This window comes from Podarcis liolepis (assembly GCF_965112155.1).
Source record: "Podarcis liolepis genome assembly, chromosome: 5".
Taxonomy (NCBI): Eukaryota; Metazoa; Chordata; class Lepidosauria; order Squamata; family Lacertidae; genus Podarcis; species Podarcis liolepis.
In genome coordinates this window covers 65,163,602-65,175,886 of record NC_139556.1, presented here as the reverse complement: position 1 = coordinate 65,175,886, position 12,285 = coordinate 65,163,602, and the positions used below count along the sequence as shown (strand labels likewise).

General features: G+C 42.4%; 1 protein-coding gene across 1 annotated transcript; it reads right to left on the bottom strand.

Moving 5' to 3' along the window:
* Positions 1-513: 513 nt before the first annotated feature.
* Positions 514-11,527, bottom strand: PTTG1IP (PTTG1 interacting protein). Its single transcript, XM_083506662.1, has 7 exons — positions 10,894-11,527; positions 8,030-8,082; positions 4,915-5,023; positions 4,003-4,108; positions 3,820-3,885; positions 3,376-3,422; positions 514-2,164 (listed from the first exon to the last, which is right to left on the bottom strand). The coding sequence occupies exons 1-7, from the start codon at positions 11,006-11,008 to the stop codon at positions 2,118-2,120; spliced, it is 543 nt and encodes a 180-aa protein (XP_083362788.1). The 5' UTR covers positions 11,009-11,527; the 3' UTR covers positions 514-2,117.
* Positions 11,528-12,285: the final 758 nt, after the last annotated feature.

Sequence of the window (12,285 nt, the reverse complement as noted above, 5' to 3'; positions counted from 1 at the left end):
CTGCCCTCTTGGGGCAGAGTAAAGGTAAAGATAAAGAGACCCCTGACCATTAGGGCAGAGTAGGAAGGAATAAAGGACACATTCCATTCGCTTCCCATCTCAAAGCCATCTTCCACTATGTTATATATTGCTAGCAGGCTTTGTTGGGGCTAGCAGCCCCAACAACCTGAGGATGTTATGCATGTATGTGCATGTATGCCACAAAACATTGCAGTGTGGGAGCCTGTTCAGAGTTTCAGCCAGTCATACCCTCTCTTTGAGGAGAGATCACACACACACACACACACACACACACACACACACACACACACCAGTCAGCATAAGCCTTAAGCATTTTTAGTTTTCAAATTTGTGATTCTGTCACTAAAAAACACTTTCTTCAGATGCTGACATCCCTCCCCACTCGTACTCATATTCTTCAGAAAAAGGAGATTGTATGGCCATGTGGTACAATAATTCCTATTATTTATATTTGCTTAAGAGGGCAACAGAATTAGAGAATGCCAAGAGATGTAAGATATTAAATATTTATTTTATTATGTAAATAATTACAAATTTTGCTACAGTAAATAATTCATTTTACTTGTTAATATGGCAGAATAATTGTATGAAAGTTTTTATAAAACAATATCCTGTATTTCTGGAATTTACTACGCATTGTCGGCAAATTTCGGCAGATTTCAACTTGTTTTTTTAAGATGTCAACAGAAGAGTAAAGATATTTAAATGAATACAAAGTATTATATGTGTTTGTGACTTTGACAACATATATAAAAAGCTTACGATTACAATGGAATCTTACTACTTCAGTAACTAATATACCTCCATATGTATGTGTGTTTTTAGAAGGGTGTGGGCATGAAAATCAGACATTTAATTTCTCTATACTAGCTAATGCTTTCAATTTTGGGGTGGGGGAAATGAAAATATCATTCCACATTTTTCACAAGTTCTGTGTTTATGACCTAGGTGCTATTTCACTCCAGGCAAATGTAGTGTTTAAAGTTTCCTTGGAAACAAACTTTATACATTCGAAGTGTAGCCAGTCCTCCAAATCATTATTTCACGGTTTTGTTTTAATCCACTCTTCCACTTGACAGTAAACAATAAGAAGTTACTTTCCTTATTAATCTGTCTTTATAAAGAAACTCCAGTGCATAGGACTCTTGACGTAGAACAGCCTGAAGAAAAACAGGCTATTGCATCAAGCCAAATATTGTATTGGCAGGCCTTACTCTAGGCAGCAGAAATCAACCCCAAGGCTTCATTATGGTTCTTTACTTCAAAAAAGGAACCTTTTCATTCTTCTGATTTGGTTACTAAGGACATTCTTTCCAAGATTATACATTGCTTCAGATAATTACAAGCAGTACAAAGTTCTTAAATATAAGAAGAGCCTTTAAAATTCCAATACAAGCAGCCATTTACTCAGCACCAGTAAAGCGTTCGTATCACACTGTTACTAACATAAATCAGTCTAACTATTTCTGTAGTTGAAGTGATTTAAAAGAGGCAAAGGAACAGAAGGAACATGCATACGTAGTCCAGAAGAAAAAGTAGTATTCATATATAAAAGTGCAAACCTTCACAATCACACTATAAAAACATCTGTGCTGCAAACAAAATGTTTTTAAAGATCAATTTAGGCACTTTTTGCTAGTGGCACAATTAAAGCTTATGTTCCTTTCACATAGCCTACCCACCTCGTTTTTTGATATGACCACCCAACTCCTAGCCTTCAATTAAAAACAGCTATAATTTGTTGACCATAGAAAAGATTGACAAGAAGAAATGTGCACTGTCCCTCTCCACTTCATGAACAAATTTGTTACAAGATTTGACCAGCAAACAAAGGTTATGCTATACTATGTAAGAGCACAGACACCTGCAGGACAGAAAGAAGAAAAATCTAACATCTCCAGCCTGCTAGGCCATCTGGTTTTCAGAGGTATGTTTGGCTTGTTCGTTTATCTTGCTGCTTATTAACAGCTGTCTTCTAGTAAGACCAATTTTCCATTTGCAATTAAGGCATCTAATTTACTGGATCTTTTAGCAGCTGTACTACACATTCTATAGACAGCACTGGCAGAGCTTACTTTGGCTTTTCAAAAGAAATTTTAGTTGTTTTCAAATTTGGCATATGGGTTCTCTTCTTTAAACAAACCTGGAAAAAAATAACATCTGGTTAGAACACAGAGATCAAAGATATTGGTGAGGGGCAAATATGAAAAGGAAGTAGCCGAGGGAGGTGATGAAAAGTGGCTGCCAGTATTCATGAAAGTAGGGGGCAGGATCAAAGTCTAGTGAACTGCATTTCTCAATACAGTGGTGCCTCGCAAGACGAAAATAATCCGTTCCGCAAGTCTCTTCGTCTAGCGGTTTTTTCGTCTTGCGAAGCAACCCTATTAGCGGCTTAGCGCTATTAGCGGTTTAGCGGCTATTAAAGGCTTAGCGGCTAAAAGGCTATTAGCGGCTTAGAAAAAGGGGGGAAAGCGAAAAAAATTGCAAGACTCGCAAGACGTTTTCGTCTTGCGAAGCAAGCCCATAGGGAAATTCGTCTTGCGAAGCGCATCGAAAAACGGAAAACCCTTTCGTCTAGTGGGTTTTTCGTCTTGCGAGGCATTCGTCTTGTGGGGCACCACTGTAGTTTGCCTATCCAAATATTCCACACAATGTGGCATCTGGTTAAAAAAACCCCAACAACTCCTTTCTTGCAACATGTTTTTGGACAAGTATTTTAAAGAGTTATAATACAATAAATTATGTTTTATAACATTTTGGCTTAACCCAGAACTGATTGTTTGTTGTGTCAGGGGTACTGATCTAATAATAAGGAAAAGCTGACGACAGCTTATCAGAATTATCAACACTCAAATTACCGTTTAAGCAAAATCAGTTAAATGATACGCTTAGAGAACATAAACTCCAGTCAGTTTTGTACCCTTACTTAGGGAGCAGGGTTTATTTCCGGACATCTGTGTGGAGGTGCAACAGATGGGAGAGAGAGATTGCTGGCAATCAGGGTTTTTTTGGCTTGGTTACCAAGGCCAGTCAAAAATAATAATAATAACAATAATTTATTATTTATACTCCGCCCATCTGGCTGGGCTTCCCCAGCCACTCTGGGCGGCTTCCAAAAGAATATTAAAATACTATAATACATCAAACATTAAAAGCTTCCCGAAACAGGGCTGCCTTCAGATGTCTTCTAAAAGCCTGGTAGTGGTTGTTCTCTTTGACATCTGGTGGGAGGGTGTTCCCTTTGGGACACCATTCCTTCGGGTAATGAGTTGAAGTGGTAACTATCACATGTTGATATATAGCACACTAAGATGAAGCATCTTATGCATTTGACAGCTAGCTATTGGCACTTACCATATTTTTTCCGGATTTCGTCATGCCTTGATTTCATCTCTACTCTCCTGCAAGAAAGATAACATGTCATGGGATGTTTGCAATTTAGAATAATTTTGTATACATTTTTTTCTCCTGTGTAGGCAGGAAATTATGTTAGTGAGAAGACAGCTCCCAACTACCTACATTCAAGATTAATTTTATACCCTGTCTCTTGACCAATAGAATCTTCAAAGTGCTTTTCATCAATAGGACCTTCAAGCAGGTTACAATATAATTCCAGATGCTTATAAACACTGGAGTCCTCCAAGGCCAACACGTTAAGTATTACAACAGAGGAATAATGTATAAAGAGCACCTGCAACAGTCTGTTACTCCAGATGTTTTCTGCAAACATCTGGTCTTAACATCAAAAGGGAAGGTAGCAGCAGGCCTGACAACATCTGTAGGTTGACAGCAACTTACCTTTCTTCCTGTCTTACTCTTCTCTGCTCTCTCTCTCTGGCAACTTTCTCATCCTCCTTATCAGGTCTGCACAAAACAAGAGCATTTAGGATATGTATAATTAGGTATGCCATAACTTGAGGGGTGTCATTAAGGTAAGGATATTTACAGTATAAAAAAATAAGAACATGTTCAGATACTTGCTTTCTGCTCTTTTTTTTCCTGCAGCAGCAACAGCAACAAACACAAAGAGCAATAAGGATTATTCCTCCCACCACAGACATTGTAATTATGAGAGCTTCAAAATTCACTGAAATATAGAACATAAGAAAAGTAGTGAGTGAGTCATTTGCCAAAAAACAAACTGTGAATTTAAAATAGGCCTAAGTCATTTATTTCAAAATTAAAGTTATTCTACACAAATCACTGCAAACTTGCCAAGTTAAAGCATGGAGGACAAACGCAGTGCAGCAGCTTCATACAAATGAGCCACTGCATGGGCAATGTCCTCTAAAGGACATCTATAATGCTGAGCCTTCTGCTACCACAATAGCTTTAAATTTTCTTTTTTAAGGACAAGTTGCATTTACTATCCAAAACTATTGAACACAAAATGCATAATGGAATCTTCATGTTCAGAAGTTGCTTACCTTCTAATTACCAAAACACTGGGAGAAGCATCATCATACTCTGCTTATCCTAGTAACACCTAGCTAACCACTAAAAATGCTAATATCTTTGCTGTGATATAGGAACGTAACTAGAAAGAATCCCCATGATCTTGCTGCAGTAATGATTTGCTGTTTAATCCAGAAAAAAAACCCAGGGGAAAAAATCTCTGCCTGTAAAATAATGTCATGGAACATTTTGCTGCTGGTAGCAAGTAAAGGAGTTCCATTCCTTTCTATCAACTTGTAAGCTGTAGTAACTTGATCTGCCCATGTTGCAAGGAGACTGCAAACTTCTGATACGTTTACTTATAATACCCTAAATAATATTAAAGAAAGTTATTGAGAAGAGGAGTATTTATTGCATCCAAGAAGCAATCCAGGAATTGTTTATAGAGATAATTGCAATGCCAATGACACACATGCAGTATTCCTGGAAGTTACTCACCCCAACAGACACCCCAGCGGGCCTTACTCAACTGGCAAAGTGAACTGGGAGGGAGGATATTTCGAACAGGATATTCCAGGCATTGTTTGCTGCTGCTGCACCATAAACACTGGAAAAAGAAGAGGTGGAAAATACAACAAGCCGATAAACAAACAAACAAAACAGTTGAGTAGGATAAAGTTGAAGGGCAATATCCATACTTAGAGGAGACCCACTGAAATATGTTGACTTAAGTAACTTCAAGCCACTGATTTCAACCAGTCTATTCTGAGAATGAACTAGCTGGGTATCGCCCAAGGATAGCGAAAGGAACACAACTGTATGCCAACATTATCAATATTGCTTCTATGTAATCTTGTTGACTAGAGGGCATTGCCAAGAATTCAAGAGCACTGCTTCAACCTTAGTCCCAACACTGCACTACTGAAGCACTAGGTCCTCTTGAGTTTTGTATTGCCAAGTAATCCCATCTAAAAAAGCATCAAATGTAGGTCATTTTAAAAGGTCATAAAAACTTGTTTCGTCTAGAACTGCAATCCTTTGTAATTGAAGCAAGCGTCCCTTAATTCAGCAGAGAGACAAACTACTCATTGTGTTAAACACATGATCACATTTAACATGTCCACACACAAAAACAATCCCAGCCACATTAAAATATGTAGTTGGCTGTTACATATGCATGGGATTAGTACCAAATAAAAATATTACTATGTGGAAACTGGGAACTATAATAGATCAGTAAATGAACTGTATAACGTGGCCACAGATAGAAGCAGAAAGTTGTAGTGATCAAGGAAGACTGTTCTTGTGATCAGCACAAGTGAACCCAAAGGGTACCCTGTCAAAAGCACCTAGAGGTCAAGGACTAACATTAGATTCAGACTCTTACAGAAAGAGGCAGCAAATTGGAAGTGGTTTTACCAAGACTCAAAATTATACACTGTACACCTCTAGGGCCTCCATAGTTGCAGTGCTTTCTAAACAGTGCATCTGGCATATTAAAGGACTGTGCAGTCAAATAGAAACAACAACATCACACACCCCTCCCAGATTAAGCCCTCATGTTCATATTTAGATGCCATTTTTTGCTTAATCTGTTTGCTGGGTGGTTAGTACAATTTTTTTATGTTTATAAAGCAGAGATGGGGAACCTCAGGCTTGGACACCAAATGCAGCCCTCCACTGTTCTCTTAGCTGGCTCTCGAATATTTTTGCCTGGCTGGAATGTGTCCTTGGAACTCCAATAATATTTCCTGCTTGCCTGAAGTGAAAACAGAAAGTGATGCATGAATGTGTGTAGAAGCAAACATACTGTATAAAGGTAAAATGCACACTTCTGCCTCTAGCCCTGCCCACACTGGCATGTAGTCCCTTAGTAATTGCCCAGAAGGGAATGCAGCTTTTTGACTGAAAATGGTTCCTCATCAGTTCTATAGGGAATGGCAGCGGAGTCCAAATAAGTTCTATAAACTAATAGTGCATTTGTCCAAAACTGGCAGCAAATTCTGCTATCCTTAAAAACTATTTTGACTAAATTTTCAATAGGACTTGAATGCAATAAGTCTTCCTGCATTTTCCCAATATGAAAAGCCAGACAACTGCAAGAAAAATCAAGATCTGGATGCTTCAGTACAATGAGACTTGTATAAAACCCCTGCTCAAGTCCAGGTCATAGAGAAGTTGCTCAGAAGCAACATCTGGTAGATTATAGATCAAAATACTCATTGGATGTTTCTCAGGTATCTCCAGTTCATACATAACTCAAAAATGCTGACTCTCAAATTTTTGTACTTAACGAACCCTCTTTCCTTGCCTAAACATGAATCTGCACTTATTGTCAACTAACAGTGATTTCTTTTTAGTTGGACGAACTAGCAACTGATTGAGAAACATTTCTCAAGAATTGGAAGAGGGATTTCACAATACAATTTGCAAGTAAGAGATCACAGGCTTGCAACTTAAATCTGTTGAGGAAGGGGACTAGTTAATTAATTTATTTGAAGTATACTGTATAATGAAGAGTGGTGCCTATGCCTCATATCTATTCATCCCAGGATGATTTGGCTTTATGTAATATTATACTGGTCCCTATAGAAAGAAACAGGATGTTATAAACTTACTTGAGAAAGCAAGATTTGATCATTTTCGCACAACAAGCTTGTTTCTGTATCACTGACCATCCTATTGAGTATGTATAGAGTGGGTTGTGTAGTGCAGGAGCATCTGAGCCAGGGGTGGCGAACTTATGGCCCTCCAGATGTTGGACTACAAACCCCATCAGCCCCTGCCAGCATGGGCAATGGTAATAAGATTCCTCACCCCTGTGCTAAGCCAACAGCTCCCTGTGCATACACAAAGCTTGTATTCTGGAAGAGACTTCCCCATTAAAAATAGAAACAATTTGATGCATTCATTCTCACTGCACACGCAGAATTATTCCTTTTATTGTATTTGTTGAGCCCTGGTCCTGATCCACCAGACCAAAGGAGGGCTCGTGGGAGTGGTTTGGTGCAGAGATACCTAAGGAGGATGTCAAAAGCACCAGAGCAATCAGTTCTAGTGCTTTATTAAAAGAGATGTGTAGTCTTTCAACAAGTCAGCCTGCCAGGTCTCCCAGCCTTTACAGATGCGGGAAGGACACTGGAGCAAGGAGATGGCCCAAGCAAATGTTTATACATTCTTTATACCCCAAACAGCATACGTCAATTTGGCCAGCACTTTCCATCACTTTACTTGACCAGATAGGGCATAGATGGCAAATAACCACATCTTACAGATAGTTCCCCTTTTCTGGGCTCAGAGCCCAGCACCCCAAGCCCACAGATAAGGATAAAATCAAAGCAAGCCAATTGGCCTATATCAAAGCAAGTGAATATGAACATATATGAGCTCATGGTTACAACTTCCAATTAACCGTGGGGTTATCTTGACAACCAAGATTGCATTTGCAGGGTTTCTGGAACCGTTCACTTTTGGTTGACAGCATAGCCCTGTGGATGCACTCTAGAGTGCCTGAACAGTTGTGGGTTGGGCTGGCCTTTAACATCACAGCACACAGCAGGCTCATAGACAATTTCAAGTTACAATATGCATTCTGCAGTTGTATACTACTTACCGTGACATTTTTCAGGCATTCCTCACATGTTTTATTTGTGTACTGTTGGCAACCTATTGTGAGAGAGTAGAGGAATGATGTGTTAGTTTATAATTGACAATGCATTAAGTTAAAGGTAAAGGACCCCTGACAGTTAAATCCAGTCGCAAACGACTCTGGGGTTGCGGTGCTCATCTCACTTTACTGGCCGAGGGAGCCGGCGTTTGTCCGCAGACAGTTTTTCCGGGTCATGTAGCCAGCATGACTAAGCCGCTTCTGGCGAACCAGAGCAGCGCACAGAAACACCGTTTACCTTCCCACCGGAGCGGTACCTATTTATCTACTTGCACTTTGATGTGCTTTCGAACTGCTAGGTTGGCAGGAGCTGGGACCGAACAACGGAAGCTCACCCCATCACGGGAATTCGAACCGCCAACTTTCTGATCGGCAAGCCCAAGGCTCATTGGTTTACACCACAGCGCCACCCACGCCCCTGCATTAAGTTAGTCACTCACTACTGCAGTTTTCTCCCATAATATATTTTGCTATTTTTTTAAAAAGGCTGAACTCTACTTGTAGAAGTTTGTGGGACTCCCTGATGCCAGGAATCTAAGCCAAGTTGCTTATGGTTGTAAACATTTACTTCCTATTTTAGGACAGAAAATTAAAACAGTCCAAAATTCATTCCCATAATTTGCAACATTAATTTCTTAGACATTAAAATTCAGGCAAAGAGGAAACTTCTAAACTACTGTATGGCTATTATTTACTTGTGTATATATATGCTGTGCTGAACTGCTCTCAGGTAGGTACACAAAGTAGGTGTAATATGATGCCATTAAGATTCGACATTAGTGTCAGTACAATTGTGCAGTTGGATTAATGAGGTCATGTTTAGCAATCAACTTTACAGAATAAAGTTCTAAGCAAGTGTCTTCTAGAACAACCCTGAGCACATGACACAGCCTGGTTTAGCTCAATTACAAGGAAGTGGTTTAGCAACAGGGCACTCATCTTGGTTTCCAGCATCTGTACAATGTTGTCAACTCAGTCGCAAATGCTGGCCAAGGAAACATCTGGGTTAAAGGAAGTGAAATGTCCCTATGCCCACACACAGTTCAAATGAACTAGTCATTGCAGGTCACTGGGGTAAACTACGAAAGCAATGCTATAGCCATATCCTATCATGTATTTTACTCAAGTGAAAACTGACACCAGAAATATAGGCTAACTTATACTAAGTTAGACATTGACCATATGAGCTTTCTAACTGGGGATGACAGGGGACTGAACATTCTGTATGCAAAGCATATGGCATGGTGCTTTTTACAAGCACCATAACAATGCCATTCATGCTTATAAGGGTAAACCCCACTATTTTTAACCCTAAACAAACTTTTTTGCATACAGCAATTTGCTACATCATGAAATTCAGAAATGGCATCCCTGTTATCCCAAGACCACACAAGGAATAGCCCAGAACGAACTACAACAGCCGACTTTGGACTTGCAGTTTCTCCAGAGATCTGAAGTTCCCACATTAACCAATAGAACTCTTTATACAATCAAGAGATCAAAGTGTGCTAAGGAGCAACTAATCTGTATCACATGGCTGGATATCAGGAGTTTTGCTGCAACTATTTATTGCCTGGCAAACCCATAACATTAGCTCACTGAACAAATGAATAAGCCTCAAATTCAGAAAGAAACCAACCTTGCTCACTTAAGGTAAATCTAATGCTTTGGTTCCAACTTAAGGAATGCAAACGAACAAGAACAGAGACCAGACACTGATTACACCAGTGCTTTCTCAAGCCGCTAAGTCCAGTACAGTTTTTTAGAGCTGTCACCAGTTTTCATAAATCTTAGGCAATCAAACTTGCATGTGTGTAAAAAATTACAGTGGTACCTCGGGTTAAGTACTTCATTCGTTCTGGAGGTGCGTTCTTAACCTGAAACTGTTCTTAACCTGAAGCACCACGTTAGCTAATGGGGCCTCCTGCTACTGCCACGCCGCCGCCGCATGATTTCTGTTCTCATCCTGAAGCAAAGTTCTTAACCCGAGGTACTATTTCTGGGTTAGCCGAGTCTGTAACCTGAAGCGTATGTAACCTGAGGTGCCACTGTAGTTCTGAAGCAGGAATGTGTGGTAGGAGGAAATCCCTTTCATGTGAGAAAAAAGAAGCCCCTTTTTAAGACAACAATTTTCCATCTCTATTTTTTAAAATAATAATAATAATGATGCTTGGATTCAATCTGCAATATTGCTGAGGCACCCTTTCACATTGCAGCCCTTAGGTTATAGGGCATAGGCACAGCCATGACTTTGGGGGTGGGGAACCTAGGTATCTGGTCAGTTAAGTATTTTAACATGGGGGTCCGTCTTCATGTTGGGAGGGTCATAACCTCAGTTAAGTATTTTCAATCCTTTACAGTACTTGACTGGGGAGGCAGGTGCCCCCCTTGGCTACGCCCATAGTTTATAGGGTTTGCCCCCGCGCATTCCCATCGCTGCGTTTCGAACGGGCTTTCCAGATCTCGTGCGTACGCGGCCATAAAAACAAACTTTCAGGAAAACACGTCGGATCCCCGGCAACGCGTCGCGGAGGGCAATAAAGCCAACAAAATAAAACAAATCACGGCAAGCCCCGGCGGCGCCGCTCCTCGTCGGAAACGAGGCGCCGTTTTGGAAAGGGAAGAGGAGAAAGGACGCACGGGCCCTCCGGGGGCCACGAAGGGCACGTCCACACCGGAGAGCCGCGCAAACGGCGTTTTAAAGCGGCGAGGGGCGGGGAAAGGAGCGGGCCCGGGGCTGCCGAGGGAAACTCCCGCGGCTGCCTCGGCCGCCCACAACTCCCTGCCCCCGAAAGGCCGAGGTCTCTCACCTGCTTGCTCCCCGGGCCCGGGCGTGGGGGCTCCGCGGGCGACAGCGAAGAGCAGCGGGACGCAGAGCAGGAGAAGCGGCCGCGGAGAGGCTGGGAGGCAGTGGTGGCGGCCCATGGCGGAGAAGGCGCCCCGCAAAGCCAGGCTTCCTCTTCTTCTGGCGCCAGGGAACTCTCTCTCTCTCTCTCTCTCTCTCTCTCTCACACACACACACACACACACACACACACTTTTCTGCTTTCACTGCGCTTCTTTCTCCTCAGTACTCCGAGCTCAACAGGAAACAAACACACCCACAGCCGCCGTGACACACGCACAGTCGCGCTCTCGCGCGCAGGCCGGTCTCCACCCGCGCCCTCCTCACTGACGGGGCGGGAGCGCGCGCTGGGCGGGACAACAAGGCAGCTCCCCCCGAAAGGTGGGGCCGAGGGAACGCGCGCTCCCGCAAGGAAGCCGTAACCATCACAACCGCGCCGAAGCGCGAATGATACTCTACTGCTGGCAAGGCGCTTTCTAGGTGCCGCCCAATCGCGCGCGCGCTCTCCCTCTCCCCACAAGGCTCTTTGGCGCCCCTCATCATGGCTGCAGCAGCGGCGATAGCAGCCGTTGGGAGTTCAGGCGTTCCCTGTTCAGATTACTGTACCGGTATTTCTGCGATGCGCCCTGTCCTTTCGCGCGCGGAAAAGAGGAGCATAAGCCCGCCGCGCCATCGAATTGAGTGACTTGGGAGGTTTACACAGCATTATGATTGCACGGGATGGAAGCTGCCTTGCGCCAAGTCTCCCCCTCGTTGATCCGTCTAGCTCAGTGACTCTTCAAGGATTTAGAGGAGTCTTTCTTTCTCAGCCCTACCTCCTTGGAGACACACATAGGATTGAAGCTGGGATTTTGGGCTTGCACTCCAAGAGCATAAAGCAGTCAGGAGTCTTTCTCATCACATTTCCCTAATCTATTTTAAGGGGGGGGGGACACGGGGTAGGGGTGCCAGGGACCAAACTACAGACTTTCTGCACGAGGGTAAAAGGAGCCTCCTCCATAGCCTTCATCGTGACTAATAGCCATTGATAGGCTTGACTTGTGCTCCGTTAATTTATCCAATCCTCTGAAAGTCATCCTACTTGGTGGTCCTCACTGCCTCCTGTGCAAAGCTTGAGCTCTGTCCCTGATCTATGGTCCTCCTCGTCCCATTTATATGTCTTTTACCCAGGGCAAGCTCTGTCAGACAGCAGCTTTTGTGCTGCTCTGGTTTTAATCATCGTTGATTAAAGTAATCAGCCTTGTTGGTCCATTGGGGGGGGGGGAATATCCAAACAGCAATAGTTGCATAATATGAGTATTAGGACCAATTAAAAATTAAGCAAGCTGTTGAGGTCACCAGTACTCTTCTACAGGGT

Coding starts and splice junctions, on each gene's coding strand:
- PTTG1IP (XM_083506662.1), bottom strand. CDS start 11,008: ATGGGCCGCCACCACTGCCTCCCAGCCTCTCCGCGGCCGCTTCTCCTG. Junction 4,109..4,914: donor CCGCTGGGGTGTCTGTTGGG/GTGAGTAACTTC, acceptor TCTATATTTCAG/TGAATTTTGAAGCTCTCATA. Junction 3,886..4,002: donor AGGAAAAAAAAGAGCAGAAA/GCAAGTATCTGA, acceptor TGTTTTGTGCAG/ACCTGATAAGGAGGATGAGA.